Genomic DNA, 21989 nt, shown 5'->3' with positions numbered 1-21989 from the left:
GGAGGGGGAGGGAGGGGGAGGGGGAGGAGGATTAGTCTACTTCTACTAGACTGTGTAAATGTAGAAAACCAGAGCGTGACTTCCTGTCTTTCATACTAAATTCCAGGCATGCTGCAAAGTTGGGTATAAGTAAACTGCCAAAGTTGAAACCAAAGTAGTGTTGAAAGAAATGCTGATTTTCATGCACCTGGTAAAGAAACTGCCAAATACTATGGGTTCTACCTGGATGCCAACACGTAAACACTTTGACCTCTTACTTCACCACCAGTAGAATTCTGGATTTTACAAAAGCAGTGCATGATCAAGGGTGATTCTGGCAGAGAAAATAACAGATAGATTGTCATTATTAAATGAATTTTTTTTTTTGGAACGGGGTTTAGGAGACAGAAATGGACTTATCTCAGAATGAAATAAGCTTTAGAATCTTGTAGCCTAGAAGGAAGATTTTTTTTTTAACCAAGACTGGTTCAATCTCTTTCTTTTTCCTCTTTACAGATGAAAAAATAGGTCACTGTAAGAGTTTCCATTCATTGATTTGCTCATTCAACTTGTAATTCTGTTTCTTGCCTTCCTACTGCCCTCTTTCACTTTCAGTACTTTTTAACAGAAATTTTATTTTTTTAATATTGCCCTGCATACATGGCATATTTTCATTGTCAATTATTGTTTATCAATCTTCTCCCACCTCCACTTATCTAGCTTGATCAATGGAAAAGAAAGAAAAATATGATCAAGACACACAGAAACTCCAGGCAGACCTATAGAAGGTTTACACAGGATGTATGAATGACCGGGTGGCAGAGTGAACTAGAAAGAACCAAAGAAATGTAGATTGTAGAAGAAACTGTCTAAGCGTCCTTGCTTAATTTCCATAATTTAATCATTTCTTGGTTTCTTGGCTGTCAAGGTGAACATCAACACAATTCAGAAAGTTACTCAAGGGATTGTAACTTATATAGCAAAGCACTTTAATAACTACACATAAGTTGTTAAGAAAAATAACAAGAAAATACATTGTAGGTGGAGAGGAAAAGTACTTTAAACCATCCAACTTCATTTTTTCATGTGAGCAATAAGCTCTGTACATACCAAAACATTCGCTGTTTTAGCAAAGGGCTCTAATACCGATATACACTTTGTTAAGAAAAATTACAAGGCATTGTATTGTAGGTAGAGGGGAAAGGTATTATAATTCATCCAATCTCATTTTCTTAATGTATATAATAAAAAAATTCTATACTTTCCAAGGAATATGCTGCTTTGGAAGTTATTTGGCATGAGACAATTGAGAGAAATAATAGTGGCTACTATCTCTTATTAACAAAATTCTACTTCTCAGAATGTTTTATGCATACTACAGAAAATGTGTTTTTAAACTTATAAAACCATTGTTCCATCTGGGGTTATCTAAAAAAATATTATGCTAAATTTCACTACACTAAAATAACACATGTATCTGATTGGACTTTTCCATAAGGATTAAAGTATAATTCACAGCTTCCCTCACCCTGGCTGATTAAACACTGGGCATGATGCAAAGCTGTATTGAAGGACAATACCAGTTGTGAAGTTTTGATTAGGCAGCAAAACAAAAACAAAGGAACATAAAAGGAAGCTTGAAGGTAGTAATAAAAATAAGCAGCAGCATTTTTCTTTTGTTATTTTTTAGTCTTTGCCATAATTTAAGAAAGTCAGAGTCACTATTACAGTTTGTCTGAACATCTACATTAGAAAATTAACTATAAAATATCCAGAGCACCTCCTGAGACTTGATTCACTGTACATATGTAGCTTTGTATTATTTGAGATAGCGATATACAAAAACACACATACACACACACACACACACACACACACACACACACACTATTTGTCAAGGATTTTTATCAACTTTAATAATGCCCACTACCTTTTGGTTAAAGTACTGCCTAAGGATCAAATGCTTTGTGGTCTGACTCAGTTTATTATTTTATACTCATCTCAAATAACTCCCTATTCTACTTTTCACCCACACATAATCACAAAGTACCAGCTCCTTTTACCTCAGTGCTTTTGATTGTGTAGCTTCTTATCTAAAACCTATCACATATACAGACATTATATATATATATATTTTTTTTCCGATACCTCTTTTTAAAAGCATTTCATCAAAAACTTTTAAAACAGTAGACATTTCATATGCAAATGTGGGAGACCAAGAATTATCAAAACAAGAACAAAGTTGTAAAACTCACACTTAGCAATTTTAAAACTTACTACAAAATTACAGTAATCAAGATAGTGTATTGCTGGAGTAAGGACAGACATATAGATCAATATGAATATAAATAATACATAAATTAACCCATATATCTATGCTTAATTGTTTTTCAACAAAGACACCAAGATAATCAATGGGAAAAGAATAATCTTTTCAACAAGCAGTACTGAGACAATTGGCTATCCACATGCAAAAGAATAAAGTTTGACCTTTACATCCTGCCATACACAAACATTAATTCAACATGACCTAAATGGAAGAACAAAAACTATAAAACTCTTAGGAGGAAACATAGGTGTGCATGTTTCTGATGCTGGCATAGGCAACCAAATCAAAATCACAATGAGTTATACTTACTGGGATGATTATGATTTAAAAAAACAACAAAACACAACAGAAAAATAACGAGTGACAGAAAGGATATAGCAAATTGCACACCTCATATATATTGCTGGAGGGAATTTAAAATGGTGCATCCTCTATACAAAACAGTTTGTTAGTTCTTCAAAAAACTAAATACAAAGTTACCATATGACCCAGCAATTCTACTACTGGGTACATGCCCAACAGAGTCAAAACCATAATATGTTCACACAAAAACTTACATGTGAATGTTTGTAACAGAATTATTTGTAACAGCCAAAAAGTTTTAAAAAAGACCAAATGTCTATCAAGTGATATGTGGATAAACAATGTGTGGTATATCCATACAATGAAATAGTATTCAGCCATGAAAAGAAATGAAGTACTGATACATGCTACAACATGAATGAATCTTAAAAGCATTATGCTGCATAAATATGTTAGTCGTGAAAAACCACGTATTCTATGATTCCATTTATAGAAAATACCCAGAGTATGGAAATTCATAGAGAGAGGTGACTAGTCGTTGCCAGGGACTGAATGGGGGAGGGAATGGGGAACAATTGTTAATGGTACAGAGTTTATTTTGGGGGTGATGAAAATAGGTTGAATTAGTGACGTTTTTGCACAACTCTAACTACGCTACAAAAAAACCCAGAGAATTTTACACTATTTAAAATGGTGAATTTTATGGCATGTGAATCATATCTAAAGTAATAAAAAAACCTTATTGGAAGCCACACTTTCTCTGAAATTGATTTTCTAGGCTGAGGAAGATGCCCACCCTAGAGGAATCTCATTCCTGTAACATCTGACTCTTCTATTCTTAAGCCAATCTCATTCCTGTAACATCTGACTCTTCTATTCTGAACTCACTGTTACACTATACAACTCTGTCCCTTCTGGATCTTTGGCTTCTCCAATAGAGGGACTCTATTTTGCCTCCTTGCACTTCTCTTAGGGTCACTTGAGAAATACTTATTGATGAAATAAAGGAAGTCACTCTTAGGGAGCATATATACATCATGAGGAAAGAAAGAAGCCATGATCATGTTTATTGCTACTCTAAATTATCATTACCAAAAAAACGCTGATAAGCATCTTCATAGTGTGGCAAGGGCTTCCTTTCATAACTCTAGGGCCACTTGAGAAAGCCATGCTGCCACAAAGCTACTCCCAGCACTCCCTGCTGAGAACAGCTTTCTCTTTGTAGAACTGAGAAGGGGAAAAGGAGCTGTCCAACTGCTCTAGGTCCCATAGATGTTACTCCAGTAGAGAAGTCCCAGAGGGCATTATCCCAGCAACTGAGGGCTTCTATCCCATCTGGGAGCAGTAAATATTGTACATCTCACTTATCTCTGTCCTTGTTTGCCTTCCTGACATGAATCATCTGGCCATCCTGGGCACTGAGAAGTATGGTCTAGAGAAAGACAGTCATATTTCCTCAATATCTATCCCATTATATTCAGATGGGATTTTACACAGTCCTAATTATACCATAGTTACCTAACATTGACACATTTGCAGTGTTTTTGTTTATGTTTAACAAGATAAAATCTGTAACATTTCTGCTCTGCCTTACACAACCTGCTAAACAAAAATAGAAATTTTGAGCTAAATTTACCAAATGGTTCCTATCCTGTTTGGTTCCTGGCTCAGAGAAGAGAAAATAAAATGATTAGAGACTTAGTAGTGATTGTGAATATCAAATGCCACACACTTGAAACTCTCAAAATCCTAAAAGTGATTGCCAATGTAACTAAGTTATAGACTTTTAAATAATGATGTATTTCTTTTAGAAAATGATGCAACTCTTTCCTGAAATATCATCTCAGAGTGCAGATATTAACATATTTTCTTATTAGACTTGAGCCTTTTTCCCCAAGACAAATTTATCCTCAGAATTATATTCTACTTCTTTTACCTCTGAACGTAGTATCTTTCCAGATAGGTAATGAATAAGGTCTATAAAGGGGTATATCAAAAGGTATTTTATCTAGGGTATCCGTGAGTCCTCCAAAATTATAGGCAATTTTTAAAGTATTATATGTAGCTCTGTGAAAAAAGGGTACATTTCTCAAAGCTGCCAGTGCCTTATGTAGGAACACTGCTTATATTTTGTGCCCATTCTCATGTTCATTCTTTTGCTTAGGACTAGCATGTCCTCATTATCAAGCTAGATGTACAAAGAATTAAAGACAAATATAAGACATCATTCGTGAACTAAGGTTTGTGGAATTAAAGAGATGAGACTTTTTTATTTTTATACAGAACAGATTGTATTTATAACCTCTAAGGTCCCTTCCAGTGATAGAAATCTAAAATTATGAATCATTGTTGACACACAGCAGTGGAGTTAAAACGAGAGGACAAACAGTGTAGGATCTTTGGAACTTTTCACATGGCACTCAGTGAATGGAACCTAATTCCAAGCTAGAATATACCTAAAGCAGGATCCTCCTGTCCAACCTACTCATTTCACACTGGCTATCTTTTGATTAGTGATTCTTGTCAATGTATAATGTGACTGTCACTATTTGCAACATTAAATCCAAGATTTAACTTTATCCTCCTCAAGGCTGCTGATGCACGGCTTTGAACTGCATGCCAGCCCAGTGTGCCTGCTGCCATTGCTCCCCACTCCTTCAGGATCCTGCTGTATTGCCAGAGGCTGCACTGGAGGCTGTGTTTCAGTGCCACTTTCAAACTCCTCCTGCCCTGCTTCTAATTACTGCTCTTCAACTCTGCACAACACCAGTGCTGCCACTTTGCTGCCTTCCCTCCTTCCTGTGAAGCATTGCTGGTCTTGCAGCTGGGGTGATGACTCACTCACTTTCTTGAACTTGTCTCCTTCTTCACCTCACTTGACGTGAGAGGCTCCCAAGAGACCCAGCCCCAGCCAAAGGATAGCACCAATCCTAGTTTTATTTCCCGGAAACTCAGGGGAGTCTTGCACTCCTGCTCACACTTTAGTGGGTGGGTTTGCCAGAGTTCTGAAACTCTTCACATGAGTCATGGAACTCAGTTCCTGGTGTGGTTTTTGGGAGTTGTGTGTGTGTGTGTATGTGTGTTTAATTCTCTGCTGCTCCTAAACTGAAAACCTTCCTGGTGCCTCTGTTGCTATAAAACTGGGGTCCTGTTCAACACTTTATAATTTCCTCACAGAGACTGGGACCTACTACAGAACCAATGGCAAGGTTGTCCCCAACTGCTATCTCCTTATTTTCATCCAAATCTTGTTTTGTTTTGTTTTGTTTTATACTATCCTGCAGCATCTTAATATAGACCCATTGTCTTCAGTAGGCCTTTAAAAAATGTTTGGGATCACTCAAAAAAGGAGTAACAATTTAAAATCAAATATGAATCATGACAATGCTTAAAATGGATCAGATTCTTCCCATCACAGGGATTTCCATTCAGGCCGCATCCTCCCTTGGGGTCAACTAAACACCAGGTATTTTACTCCCTGACCCTCGGCTTTTAAAAATAAATTTCTGGCCGGGCGTGGTGGCTCACGCCTGTAATCCCAGCACTTTGGGAGGCCAAGGCGGGTGGATCACGAGGTTAAGAGATCGAGACCATTCTGGTCAACATGGTGAAACCCCGTCTCTGCTAAAACTACAAAAAATTAGCTGGGCATGGTGGCGCATGCCTGTAATCCCAGCTACTCAGGAGGCTGAGGCAGGAGAATTGCCTGAACCTAGGAGGCGGAGGTTGCGGTGAGCCGATATCGTGCCATTGCACTCCAGCCTGGGTAACAAGAGCAAAACTCCATCTCGAAAAAATAAAATAAAATAAAATAAAATAAAATAAAATAAAATAAAATAAATAAATTTCTTCCTTCACTCACAGATTCCCATGACTTCCTGAGGCATGACAGTTTACTCCTCCACACCAGAACCATACTCCTGACATAGCTTTGTGTATCTAAAAACTCATTCATAAGCTTCACTAGTGTAAAAACTGTGAAAATTCTGTTCTGTGAAGGAGAAGAACAGGACTGAATTATTAGGCAGTGCTTCCCTACACCAGTCTCATCAGAGCTGATCCCACGGGTAGGTTGCTAGGCTGTTTCTGGTTATACCAGTCCAAATGAGTGTCAAATCATTAACCAAAACAGGTTACTTACATCTATCTGTTCAGGAACAGAGACTAGTAAAACATCTAATCATCTAATAGTTGCTACACTCAGCATTTCTTTGTTTTTTTTTTTTTTTTTTTTTTTTTTTTTTTTTTTTTTCTTTTTGTTTGTTTGTTTGTTTTTCTAGAAGATGGTGAAAATAGGGGCACGCTGAAAAATTGTATAAATTTCTTCCCTACTTATTACTATAATACAGTCAAATAAGCTGGTCATTTTCTCTTCAAATTAGTTTGCTAGGGTTGCCATAACAGAACAGCACTGACTAGGAGGCTTAAACAATTTAAATTTATGCCTTCAAAGTTCTGGAGGCTGGAAGTTCAAGATGAAGGTATTGGCAGGGTTGGTTTCTTTCCAGACCTTTCTCCTGGCCTTGTAGGTGAACATGTTTTCATTGTGTGTTCACATGGTCTCCCCCGTGTCTGTCTGTGTCCTAATCTCTTACTACTAGGGCACCAGTCGTGGTCAACTGAAACATGCTCCAATGCCCCCATTTCAACTTAATTTCCCTTTAAAGACTATGGTCAAGTAGGATCATACTCTGAGGTACTAGGGGTTAGTATTTCAACATATTAGTTTTAGAAAGATAACTTAGCCAAGATCTTGACTGAGTATCACATAGATTCCATGGTCAAACATACTGAGAAATCTTAGTTTGACTTTAAATAGGGCCACTATACAACCTAGTAAATGTATATTGTCTTATATAATTACTCATAGCAACCTCTTTACTCTCAAAAGTGTCCTGGTTGATCTGTATGTTATACAGTTACTATAATGCATGTTTCTTGGTTTTGTCTGGTTTTCCTCACTGTACCCAAAGCTATCCCAGGAACACCAGATACTCCTCTGAATAAGTTACGGAGTATGAGACTAAGCTGTGCTTACTGGGTTTAACATTTATTATGGATTCTAAAGTTTTCTTGGAATATTGAAATGATAGAGAATTTCAAAGAGATACCATGGTAACAACTTAAGTGTGTTTGTGGAGCAGGTGAAAAATTTCAATGAGATGTATTCTAGAAATAATTGCCTAAAGCACATTATCTTTTTAGCCTATTGCTTGAAAATGTGCATATCTGTATTATCATAAAAACTGTCACTTTATCATTTTCTTCCAAGACAAAATTGCATATTCTATTGTGTCACTGATATGGAAAAATCACCCAAGGGACTGGTTAGAGAAGGCTGTTTAAGAGTTTTGTTCAAATTTGTGTTTTAAAAACATAGACTTTTCAACATGGTTAGCAATGAACTGGAACAGATCATGCTGAGGAAAAGATTAGTTGGGATACACTGATTTTCCAGACTCTAGACTACACCAAGAATTCAATTGTAAATCTAATTACAACTTTAATTGTTAAAAAATCAATCAGATTATTTTTTTGTTGCTGGGTGTTTTGTTTCCCACTGATTTATAAGCAGATGCATCTGCAGGTGTAAACTTTGCCATCACCATGTGACCTAATCACCCCTGCCCTTTCCTGCATTTTGCATTACTTTTTACATGTCTTAAGCTACAAAATCTGCAAAAGCTGAGGTACAAACCATAGATTTCTATGTAGGGGCATAAAACCAGAGAAGTATTCACAGCAGGAAAGGGAAGGGCAGATGCTGTGGGCCAGCAATCCCACGGTAGGTTTGACTGTATAGTAATCCTTCCAGATGCTCCTCTAAAAATGACTCTGTGGTCAGATAAATTTGGGAGATTTTACAGACTATAGCACTTTTAGAGACTTGAAAAAAAAATTACAATAATGATAAGTCTGAAAGTTTTATAGTAAAGAAATCTATAGTGTAGCTTAGTTGGATTCTCCATTTCCTTAACAAATTTACTGCATATACTTCTGTAAATGTTAGCGAATAATGGCCTGAGGAATTAAAGAGAATGTACAGGAAAAAAGAAGACTAAGAAAGGCTTTCATGAGCCCCTGTACCTAATAGAAAGCAGTGAGGGTATTCGATAATCATATGGAAGGATATGCACTTATGTAAGTCACAATCTTTGTAAATATATAGGTGGTATCACTGCTCATTACTGAAATGTCAAGGAAAGAAAGTTCATTACCTGAGCTGTTTCCACAGACAGAGCTAATTTCACATGTAAAAGAGCTACCAAAACCTCACTTTCAACTTATTTAAAAAATAGTCCACATTTTATGCTCCTCAGCTCTAACATTTACATGATTTGCTCAAAAAACATAATGTTCCAGAGATTCAATTTTTTTTTTTTAATTCTCACTGAAACTTTAGAACTGAGGGGCTGTCGATAGGCAAATAAAAGTGCAACACAATTTTTCATCCAAGATACATCTCTCCAGTGAAATTGTATGGTACTGAAATTTACCATGCTAGCAGTTTGAAGTAAATGCAGTAACACTTTAAAGTGGCATTACGAGATTTATTTTTATGCACTTAAAATTCAACAACTCTTCAGAGAATTCTAAAAATAAAAAAAAAATGTTTACTTCAGGAGCACTCATCTATGTTTAGGTTCAACACTAAACCATAAAAGAATTCATGAAGCATAGCTAACATGTGGTTCTTAGAGTCTGCTTTGTAAATACAGTTTTCAAGTGGTTAAAAATGCAAAACAATCCTCAATTTTCAAGATTATGTGCAGATGCTCTCTCATGGATGATCTATAACCAACAAATTTTGTGAAACATCATGCTGTTTCACACATTCATTTATTCTACAGCACTCATCATTCCAATAGACTTTGGCTTGATGATAAAAACTCTCTGTAAAGCCATATTGGCTATTACGCACTCAAAATATGACTGGTATGGCTGCATTTTACATTTTATTTCATTTTAATTAATTAAAAGTTAAAGTTAAATAGCCATTTATGGCTAGTGGCTACCACATTGGACAGCACAGCTCTAGCCCTTCTTACTCATGACTAAGAATGGACTCATGACTAAAACCAAATTTCTGTGGTAGACACGGGGAGGTTTTGTCCAGATGTTCCATTGTGATGTTCCATCCTGTCAAGAGAGAGCCTGTTGTCTCAGCTGTGTGAGTTCTGTCAGCAGACAGCATCCAGCTTTTAAGATTTTCAGGGTTTGCCTTAGTCATAATCACTTCACACATTGGCATAACATTTGGGGGAGGCACACTTCCAATGACTGATTGCAGAAGGGGCATAGAGACTGGGCCATTTAGACCACCAGTGAACAAGTCGGATAGGTCATATCTTCATGTGTGGTTGACTGTTCCAATAACACAACGCGGAACGCAAAGGGAGTTCCACTTTTCCTTTCATCCAGTCCTGCTTGTGCTTCCTGTTTTCCATAGGTGTTGATCACTATCAAAAGCCTTGCAAACCAAACTCTCTTTCAGTGCCTGCTTCTGGAGAATCTGACCATCGTCAGTCTCTAAGAACTGATATGGAGTGATTTATAGAATAACTTTTGAATAAGGAAAAATACTCCAACAAAGTACAAACGCATATTTATAGTATGCCACATTTTATGTAAAATCAAAGGATAAACAAGAAAAATATGTGTATATGCTTATTTCCTACAAAAAGAAACACAGAATAGACAAATCGTAAATAAATAAGATTGATTTCTTATGGAGATAGGAGAAGTGAGGTGGTAGATCGAGGGAGAAAGATAAACAGATGAATAGACACATTGATCGTAACGAGAGCCATGCCTCTCACTGTTGGTGAGGGGAGCTACAAACAGGTAAGAGGGAATGACTAAAATAAACCTTATACAAGTCGGGTTGGAACTGAAGCTATCAATATCTATAAATACAGATTACTACCTCTACCATCTATCTATCTATCTATCTATCTATCTATCTATCTATCTATCTATCTATCTATGTATATATCTATCTATCTACCTACATACCTACCTACCTACCTAATGCAGCTTTGTCCATTGAGAGTACTTAAAATACACAGCAACAGTCAATAGGTCTAGCATCTAGTGATTGACTGCTAAATGCCTTTTTCTACCAAAAGGACTAGAGAGTTTTGGAGAAATGGCTGTCTCTAGGTATGAGTGAAGAAAATACAAGATACACCAAAAGGATTGTGCTGTGTCAGAAAGTAAGCGTGCATTCAAAAGATGATGCAGACATACCTAGATGCTAACATCTTGAACAATTTTATTTTTTATTGTGATTTCTTAATGATACATGATGTTTGTACTGATGTACGTGATATTTTGTTGCATGCATAGAATGTGTAATGATCCTGTCAGGGTAGTTAGGTTATCTTCTACCTTGAGTACTTTCTATTTCTACACAATGGGAACATTTCAAGTCTTCTTTTCTAGCTGTTTTGAAATATAAAATATTTTGTTGTTATCTATAATCACCCAACAGTGATATTGAATGTTAGAATTTATTCCTTCTATCTAGCTATACATTTGTACCAAATGACCAACCTCTCTTCATCCCCCTCCCCTGCCCCAACTCTACCCACAGCCTCTGGTATCTATCATTCTACTGTCTATCTCCATGACATAAACTATTTTTTAGCTCCCACATATGAGTAAGAACATGCATATTTGTCTTTCGATGCCTGGTTTATTTCACATAACATAGTGACCTCCAGTTCCAACTACATTGCTGCAAATGACATGATTTCTTTGATTTGATAGCTGAATAGTATTTAATTGTGCATATGTATCACATTTTATTTATCCAAGCACCTTGAGGACAAGCTGTCTTGCTTACAGCCACTACTTGGAACTGAGGCACATGCTCCCAAGCCACTTACCTACAGCTACTATTATGAAAAGAAACCCCACCTTCCCCAGAAATAGGGCTGCAATACAGCTGCCTCTGCCCTATCCACCACTGATGGTATCTGAGTACTCCTCTTGGGGCCTGAGATCAGATTCACTCAACCTGCTACCACCACACAGCTGACATCTACTGTACACAACATCTGTGGGCCAGGGGACTGGCCCATTGCAGCCACCACCAATACCAGCACAAGGAGAAGTTTGTTCTGCCACTGCTATTGCCATTGACCACACCATGCCCACTGCCTCAGGGCTACATGCCCAGCCCATCAATGCCACTGCTAGCACCTGAGCAAGCCCTCAATACCCAAGAATTGACCTGTAAAGACACATATAGAATGAAAGTAAAGGGATATATTATTACATATTAATAAAGGGGTCAATTCAGCAAGAGGATGTAACAATTTTAAACATATATACATCCAATACCAGGGCACCCAGCTACATAAAGCATGCACTATTAGATCTAAAGGGAGAAACGGACTCCAGTACAATAATAATTCGGGACTTTGACACCTCACTCTCAGCAAATAGATAATCTAGACAGAAAGTGAACAAACACCGGATTTAAATTCCTCTTTAAAACAAGTTGACATAACAGACATTGATGGAACATTTCATCCAATAGCTACAGAATATACATCAGCACATAGAAAAATTTCCAAAACAGACTATATGTGAGACACAGAACAAATCTCAACAAATTTAGAAAAATCAAAATGACAGCCAGATGTGGTGACTCACACCTAAAATCTGAGCATTTGGGGAGGCCATGGCAGGAGTATTGCTAGAGCAATCCTGGGCAACATAGTGAGACTTTGTCTCTACAAATAAGAAAAATATTAGCCAGGCCTGATGGCACATGCCTTTGGTCCTAGCTACTTTGGAGGCTGAAGTGGGAGGGTCACTTGAGCCTTCAAGGTTGAATCACAGTGTGTCTGTAACATCTCCAGGTTTCTTTTTTTCTTTTCTTTTTTTTTTTTTTTTTTTTTGCTGTTTGGGCTTTTCAGTTTCTTTCAAATTTTATAATTGTTTTTTCTAATTCTGTAAAAAAAAATGGCATTCTTTGATAGGTATTGTGTTGAATCTGTAGAGTGATTTGGGCCATTTGGTCATTTTAAGAATATTAATTATTCTGATTCATGAGCATGAGCTCTCTTTCCATTTGTGTCCTCTTCAGTTTCTTTCATCAGTATTTTGTAGTTTTCTTTGTTAAGGTCTTTAATTTCCTTGGTTAAAATTATTTTTAGGTATTTTTTGAAGCTATTGTAAATGGGATTGACTTCTTGATTTCTTATCTCAGCTAGTTTATCATTAGCTTATAGAAAGGCCACTGATTTTGTATACTGCCACTCTACTGAATTTATCAGATCTAAGATTTTTGAGCTTTATTAACTATAAGCCCATGTCATCTATGAAGAGGGACAATTTGACTTCTTTTTCTCCACTTTGGATGCCTTTTATTTATTTCTTTTGCCTGACTGCTCTGGCTAGGACTTCAGCACTATGTTGAATAGGAGTGGTGAAAGTGGACATCCCTGTCTTGTTCCAATTCTTACAAGAAAGGCTGTTAGCTTTTGCCCATTTAGTATGGTGTTAAGTATGGGTTTGTCACATATAGCCTTTATTATGTTGAGGTATGTTCCCTCTAAATCTAGTTCGTTCAAAACTTTTATCTAGTTTGTTCAGAGAGCATTTGCCACATGCTCTCTGTATCCATTGAGGCAATTGTATGTTTCATCTTTCATTCTACCAATGTGATACATCATGTTTACTGATTTGCATATGTTGTACCATTTTTGTAATGTACTGTTGAATTTGGTTTGCTAGTATTTGGTTGCGGATTTTTTTTTCTCTGTTCATCAGGGATATTGATCAGTAGTTTTTTCTTGTTATATTTTTGCCTGGTTTTGGTATCAAGGTAATGCTGGCATAATAGAATGAGTTTATGGAGAATTTCTTCCTCTTCAATATTTTGTACTAGTTTGAGACTTGGTGTTAATTCTTCTTTGAAAAGTTAGTAGAATTCAGCAGTGAGGCCATCCCATTCTAGGATTTTGTTGTTGTGGTTGTTGTGGGAAGACTTTTTATTACTGACTCAATTTAATTACTTGTTATCGGTATGTCCAGGTTTTCCATTTCTTCTTGATTCAGTCTTTATAGATTGTATATGACAAAAAATTTAGCCATTTTCTCTCAGGTTTCCAGATTGTTAGTGTATAGTTGTTGACAATAGTGCCCCTGACCTTTTGTATTTATGTGGTTTCAGTTGTAATGTCTTTTTTCATTTCTGATTTTGTTTATTTGGATCTTCTCTCCTTTTTTCTTTGTTAATCTACTTAATGGTTTTACTTTAGATTTGCCCTGATATTTATTATTTCTTTCATTACTAAGTGTGGGTTTGGCTTGTTCTTGCCTTTCTAGTTCATTGAGTTGCATCATTAGATTGCTTACTTGAAATCTTTGTATTTTTTTTTTTTGATATAGGTGTTTTTTCTATGAAATTCCCTCTTAGCACTGCTTTTGCTTTATCGCAAAAGTTTTCGTTTGTTGTGTTTCAATTTTCATTTGTTTCAACATTTTTTTCTTTCCTTAACCTGATGGTCATTCAGGAGCCTGTCATTAATTTCCAGGTATTTTTATAGCTTCCAAAATTCCTCTTGTTATTGATTTCTAGCTTTATTCCATTGTGGTCTGAGGAGATACTTGATGTTATTTCAATTTTTATTTTATTTATTTATTTATTTTGAGACAGAATCTAACTCTGTAACAGAGGCTGGAGTGCAGTGCTGTGATCAGGACTCACTGCAGTTAAACCTTCAAGGCTCAAGTGATCCTCCCACCTCAGCCTCCCAAGTTGCTAGGACCAAAGGCATCCACAAGATGAAGCCAGTTACCTCTGTCTTGTTGAAGCAACCACACAAGGTAAAAAATAAGTGCTAAATTTTTTTAAACTAATCCTATGGTTTCAATAGCTTCTCATATTCATTGAGAGAGAAACAATGGTACATCTTTTTTTTTTTTTTTTTTTTAGCAGTGGATTTTAACATCTTCAGAATTTATCATAGATTTTTGTGGAAACTTTAGTTCTTAAACAAAACAAACTGATTGTCTCTATTGATCCAGTACTCGCTTAATTTAAATTAGAGTGCTCCCAATACAATAATAAGTAAAAAAAATTCTAAATGATGAATTTATGGCACACTGATTTTTATGAACAATAACCACTCAAAAATGTTCTCTGTAGGCTATAATCCTAGACATTCAAACAATCAATTGTAAATTTTCCTCTGTAGGGCCAAGAGAACTTATAACACCAAAATTATTTTTCGAAACAAAATTTAGGCTTTTAAAAGGAGCAGTTTGAATTTAAACAATCAATCTTTTCAACATGTTATGAATAAACTTTCTGAAAAATTTTGTTGCTTAACAATGAGCCACTCCTTAAGTGGTTCTAAGAATCAAGTTGAATAACATTACATGTAAATTTGAAGCCTTCAGAACACATATAAGAATCACCAGTCACTTACAGTGAAATAGTTAAGAATTCAGACACTTTATTTTCCCCAACCAAGTGACAAGGCATTTCATGCTGTGAATATCTAACACTTTGCTTTGACAACTAGGCACATATTTATATTTTCTGCTCTTCTAGTCAGGGAATGGTTCAACATTGTCTCCGTTGATTTAGTGCCAACTCAAGTCAGTCTTTCGATATTTGTCCAGGTAACTGGACCAGGAATACCTGGTGATGACTTGTCACAGATTATAGTGATATTCTTTATTCTTTGAATAGTTTTGCTTGGCAGGGGTGATGTTGAACGGACAGTAGATAAACAGCACAGAGATCCACTGAATTGTAACACTGGGAATATTAAATAAACTGTGTCATTTGATACACTTCACTAGAATAAAGCCACTGAAAAGACCTTTCTCTCCAGAATTTAAAACAAATAAAAAAGAAAAAACGGATTGTAGCAGAAAGACAGAGAGAGGGACATAGATGCAAAGTTTTAAATCAGGATGGATTTCTGAAAAAGGTATATAAGGAAATTCAAAAACAAACAATTAACTGGCAAGGTAGTAAATAGATTACCAGTTACCTGGAGGTGGTACTAAAATTAAAATCAACACTGTAGCCAACGCAGAATTCAGAAGACAAATTATTAAAGAAATTATATGCAAGAAGAGGATTTGTTATTCCTGATAGATTTGAAACAATCTTACTGCTGAGAAATTCGGAAAGGGTTTTCTTTTCCGTGTTTCAACACTGGCCAAATAGAATACTCCTTAAAGATACATATTTCTTACTTTCTTATTTTTATGCTTACCTCATATCACTCTTATTGTCTGTTTGTTTTGGGCCTTCCCCTATGCAGCTGATTTATTATTTTAGGTCAAATACAACTCAAACTACAACCTATCATAGTATTATAACTATGACTAGTTACGTAAATATCAGTTTGTATGCCCCATTTACCTGAGTCTTTGGCTAAAATGCAGGATTCTTGTGCTTCAAGATTGAGAATTCATTTTCGCGATATAAAACCTAAAGTCTCTTAGAATTCCAGAAATACATGGTTCTAGAAAATCAGTTTGTCCGGATCATAGTTTAGTATAGTTGAAATGCTTATAGCAAATTGATGAAACAAGACATAGGGAGTCAGAATATGCCACCCCCAAATATGTCACTTTTTTTTTTGAGACCAAGTCTTACTCTGTGGCCCAGGCTGGAGTGCGATGGCATGATCTCGGCTCACAGCAACCTCGGCCTCCTGGGTTCGAGTGATTCTCCTGCCTCAGCCTCAGGAGTAGCTGGGATTACAGGCATGCACCACCACACCCGGCTAATTTTTGTATTTTTAGTAGAGGGTTTCACCATTGTTGGGTCAGGTTGGTCTCTAACTCCTGTCCTTGTGATCTGCCCACCTCAGCCTCCCAAGGTGCTGGGATCATAGACATAAGCCACTGTACCCAAATATGCCACTTTAGCATAAAGATTACTTTAAGCTGAAGATAACCAAGAAACATTAAGGTGCTCTCCATACCCGACAAAACACTCTGCCTCCCTCGCAACTCACAAAAAATCAGGGTTAAACTTTTAATGGAGACTCTTATTAACCCAGAGGTGCAGAGGAAAATAAACTACATAACAAACCTTACTCAAACAAAACTTTTATCTTCCATTAACTTCCCTGCATATATTTATCTTCTCACAGTTTGATACCCCTGAAAGGCTAAATCTCTTTCCTTTTGTCTTGATACTTCTCTACCCATTTATTGTTCTTTCTTAAGATGCCATGTAAGATCTAACAACCTGAGTGACTCGAATTTCTCCTACATGTATGTGTGCTGAATTTTAATTTATGTACATTTTATCTGGAAAAAATACGGGTGCTGTGGGGTGTGAGGGAACGTGCAGATAAAAAACAAAAATGGCAGAAATGTAGACAGTTGCTAAAGATGGGCGAGGTATATGGAATGTTCATTATATGACTCTGTTTACTTTGTTATATTAAAAACCAAACAAAGAAAGTTAAAAACTATCTCCTTGTGTTTTTGGTTGTTCTAAATTTCTTCTTTACAGCTTATCACCTTTAAATTGGTAAAAAACACAAAGTTCTTAAATTGAAAAAAAAAGGTAGTTTTAGATTAGTCTGTCTAATAATCATTTCCTATGATTTGGATGTGTACCCCACAGCTCATGTGTTGGAAACTTGATCCCCAATGTTGAAAGGTGTGACCTCTAAGAGGCAATTGCATCATGAAGTATTCTCACGCATGGATTAATGTTATCATGAGGGTAGGCTCGTTATTTTGAGGGGCTTGTTATAAAAGTGAGTTTGGCCTTGTCTTGCTCTCATGGACAGTCTCTTACCATTTTGCCTTCCACTACTGGATGAAATGACTAAGACCCTTGCCAGATGTGAGCTCCGTGACCTTGGACTGACCAGCCTCCTCAACTGTGAGAAACAAATCTCTGCCCTTGGTAAATTACTCAGTTTCAGGTACTCCATTACAGCAACACAAAATTGACTAAGAAAACTTAGTGAAACCAGACGTGTGGTATTTGCTATAACAAATCCTGGAAATGTGGAAGCCGCTTTAGAAGTGGATAATGGGTAGAGGATCCAAGAACTTAATGGAACGGGCTACAAAGCCTAAATTGTTGTAAGCAAATCTAGGATTATTAATAGCAATTCTAGTGAGGTCTTTAAAAAAAAAAAACAGACAAGAGCTGTGGGGAAGTCTATATCTTCCTAGAGATTACTTCAATGGTCATGACCAGAAAGTTAACAGAAATATGGACAGTAAAGGCTATTCTGATAAGGTCTCAAGCAGAAATGAGGAACAATGTAGTGGAAACTGAAGTAAAGGACATCAGTGTTAAAAAGTGGCAACGAATTTGACTGAATTGTGTCCATGCCCCACGGCTTTATAGAAGGTAGAATTTTAAAACAATAAATGAAGTTATCTGGTGGAAAAACATATCTAAGCAGCAAAGTGCTCAAGCTGCTGTGTGGCTTCTTTTGATGGTTTACAGTCAAATGAAAGAAGTGAAAAATGTTTTTCAATGGAATTTTTAATTAAAAGAGAAGCCGAACAGAAAAATTTGGAAAATTGCAACCTGGTCATGTAAAAAATGAAAGAGTATGTTTAGGAGAGGAAAGCAGGGGTGCAGCTATTTCATAAGAACATTAGTGTGGATAAAAAGAAGCTGGACACTATTCATCAAGGCAATGGCAGAGTAAAGAGAGAGATTTCAGAGATTCTGCATATTCGAAACTTTCTACTATTTTATACGTTTAAATTATTTCAGAATAAAAAGTAGGAAAAAGCATGTTGGAACTGCTTACAACTCTGGTCAACACCTGCTAGCTATTACTAAACTCAGCATTTATGAAATGACCTGGGGCAAAAAAACAGTTAAAAGTCATGGTGCCAACTGAAGAACTTACCAACTTAAGTTTCAGTACTGGTACCGAGTCTGTTTTTGGTAGCACTGTAGCCCATTGACTTGTCACAGCGAGTTAGCTGCCAAACGCAGCTTCCTGACACTGAGCAATTACAACCTGGGGCAGTGAGCGTATTTGCCAATGGGAGAGCTGGATTGGTGCTTTGGGTGATGTCTAGAAATTGCAGATATACGCCTACTAATTCTAACTTAAAATTGTAATAATAAGACATGGGACTGTACAAAGTACAAAGCAGTGAGATCCCAGATAAAATTGACATGGATTATTAAAGGAATACATTTGTAGTGTGTAGAAGAAAAAGCAATAATCAGTAGACTCTATAAAATTCATAAGTTATAATTCATATGAGATTCCATTTGCTTCCTTCTTGGGGAAAGTTGCTAATTAATTGGTAAAGTTAACATGGAGAGAATAGACAGCTGAATTTGAGTAAGATAACTAGTAAATTTTTTTGTGATGGTTTGGGGGAAAAATAAAAGTATTGGCAGAACACATAAATAGTTACATAATTTTGGGGTGGTCAGTTTAATTACTGACTGAAGTGTCATGGTTAATGGGTCAGTATCACCCTGGAAGAAGATGCAAAGAGCTTTTTCCTCAGCCAGGTTGAATGAACAGAATACCTGTCAATGACACATTGGACAGAAATTCAGTGATGCAGTGAGCATCTGCGAAAACCACAGCTGTTTTCTCTCTGCCACGTGATCCCGAATGTCATGAATACAGCTATCTAGGAAAGAGAAACATGTTTGCTGCAATGTAGCCATCACTATGCTGTCAGTGACTGGCCAAAACAATGCAGTCGCTTCTCTTAAGTCAGCCAGAAAATCATATTAAATCCATTCTTCTCTAGAATCTTTTCTTACTGCTTAACTTACCTAACTTGATCATGCGGACCTCTAGACCTCTAGACCCTGGACTTAAAGCTGTTACAGCTGCCCCGAAGCAGCAAACATTTGACGCTCCTGGGTATTTGTAAGTGTGATTGGCCTACCTGGAGTGCCTGTCACTCCTGCTGCTAATTTATCTCATCAGTCAACTAACAATAACACATAAAATATGTTTTCTGTCTGTTCAGCGTACTTCAATTTGTTGAGATAAAATTTCATTATAGTATAAATCCAATTTATACCAACAAATTGGTAGTCTATAATTTTGAGTAGATAAAAAATAAATTGCTTTTTTAAACATGGGATGATAAGAATTATTTGACTTCACTATTCCTGATAGGTAGCATTTAATTCTAAATTGCAACCTTGTAATGCTTACTTACAAATATAATAATGATGAACAACAAACTTACCGACACTTGGGTAACCAGGCGTAGAAGGGTCTCCTCCCGGATTCAGTGACACCATGAAGGTATCATGGCTAGGATTCACAGTCTTTGGTAAATCACAAGGATCAATATATAGAAGAACACCTCCAAATCCAGCTTTTTCCAATAAGGAAAGCTAAAAGAGGGAAGCAAGCTATTAAAAATATTATCACGCACATTAAAATTTCATATAGTGCTATTTCGCCAATGTGGCTATGATGACTTTTTTTCCTTTTTTTTTTTTTTTTTTTTTTTTTTTCTTTTAAAATAAGCAGACATTTCAGACTTCCATCAAGCCCAGTCAAAGGATTTTTCTACTGGCCTTTTTTCTCCTCTTTTCTTGCCCTTGTTTTCCTCTGTCTCTACCAGCATTCCTATAATATTTTATTTCAATTGTCTGTTCATTGAATTCCTCGCTCTCTGATTTTCAACTAAGTGTATTTTAACTTTTTACTTTTTTGGATCAACAGAGGATCTACCACACATAAGGCTCTTCCTTTAAAAGGAGAGTTGTTGTCACCACTATGTCTTTCTCTAAAGCAAAAATCACCTGCAGTATTGTGACCTATTTCCTCCAGGTATGAGCCTGTCATGCTGGGCATTAACATGTTGAAATACTTTGGCACTGTTTGTAAATAGTCACTGTCCTGAATCTCCTGAGAGCCCCCGGTCTACTAGTCATCTTGGTCTCTGCCTGGTTGTACCAGCCAGATGTCCCAGACACAGCCACTGAGGAATTTACACATACCTAATGGGGGTCTCCTTCTGAGGGATCAGCACTTGTTCTGTCCCTGTTGTTAAATGTTTTGAAAATAGACCCTGTCATTTGAGACGAATTTAATGTAAAGATTCCTCTCTATTCTTTGGCAACCGCACAATAGATAAGTATGATAGAACAGACAAACTTGACAATATACCAAGTTTATCTTTATTTTAACATTTTAAATTGATTTTTTTTTTTGGTAAAGTGCTTATTCATTTTAGTCATCTTAGTATGATTTGCCTAATATAAAGGACAATAATCATGATTTGCTAATTCTATTAGTTTTTCCTGAGCGAGGAAAAGTAATTAGGAAACATAGAGATAATAAAGGAAAATATGACTGAAGGTCATATTCAATATAGGCAGTCACTGCTCCTTGTGTGACTTTACTTAACACCCATACTTCACTTCCCAATTACTGCTTATTGACATTTGCAGTAATCAAGGCAGCACCACCCCCCGAGGGCGGGGACTGTGGTTTTCTTCCCCAGCATTGTACATCTTGTACTAAGTAGGCTTTCAAGAGCATTGCTAAATGAGAGAATGAATGAGACAGATGCAAGCTAGGCACAACAGCTATTCCTTTTTTAATATTTATTTATTTATTTGTTTGTTTCTGAGATAGAGTTTCACTGTGTTGCCCAGGCTGGAGTGCAGTGGCGTGATCTAGGCTCACCACAACCTCCACCTTCCAGGTTGAAGTTATTTTCCTGCCTCGGCCTCCAAAGTCGCTGGGATTAGAGTACCTGCTACCACACCTGGCTACTTTTTGTATTTTTAGTAGAGATGGGGTTTCACCATGATGGCCAGGCTGGTCTCAAACTCCTGACCTCAAATAATCCACCTGCCTCAGCCTCCCAAAGTGCTGGGATTACAAGTGTGAGACACTGCACCCGGCACAGCTATTCTTAAAGAAAGGAGATCCCCAAGAAAATATTTGGGATGCCCTTCCATTAGAAAAAATTAAACATTATTGCATATATAGTACAATTTTAAAACAACATGCAAAGAATAGAAACAGATATAAAATTTAGGTGTGCCACAATAATGGCATTTTTCCTAGTCCTTTAAAAATGCTTTTCTGATTTTTGGTGTAATGAATAGTGTGTATTATTTTATGATTAAATAAACTAACACTGAGAACCTAAGTAAAGCATAATTGACTCATTTCTGTTGTATAACAACCACCCTTATCAGGCTTTTGTCATTATTTTCCCTTCAGTGTTTCAGTAGAAAGGAGAGAAGAATTTTAAAAGGGAGAAAGAGAAAGGGCAACAGCAAAGAATGTGTGAATGAGAGAGCCAGATTGAAGACTTACTCTCCAAATTCTCATCACTGAGATCACGAGCGGGAGGGGGTTTCTAATATTTACATGGACATACAGATATTCTTAAAAAGAAT

The 21989-nt window shown here is 36.6% G+C and overlaps 1 protein-coding gene across 5 annotated transcripts in view; it reads right to left on the bottom strand.

Annotated features, from left to right (window-relative positions):
* Positions 1 to 21989, bottom strand: part of NAALADL2 (N-acetylated alpha-linked acidic dipeptidase like 2) — a 1349309-nt gene that overhangs the window by 455331 nt on the left and 871989 nt on the right. For all 5 annotated transcript variants that reach the window (XM_017502844.2, XM_037729372.1, XM_017502843.2 and 2 more), the window contains one exon: positions 19811 to 19961. In XM_017502844.2, coding sequence (XP_017358333.1) covers positions 19811 to 19961 — 151 coding nt within the window. The remainder of the gene's footprint in view (positions 1 to 19810; positions 19962 to 21989) is intronic.

Source organism: Cebus imitator, unplaced genomic scaffold (assembly GCF_001604975.1).
Source record: "Cebus imitator isolate Cc_AM_T3 unplaced genomic scaffold, Cebus_imitator-1.0 Scaffold300, whole genome shotgun sequence".
NCBI classification, from domain to species: Eukaryota; Metazoa; Chordata; class Mammalia; order Primates; family Cebidae; genus Cebus; species Cebus imitator.
Note: the sequence above shows the minus strand (reverse complement) of the source record. Positions and strands in the feature narration are given on the sequence as shown.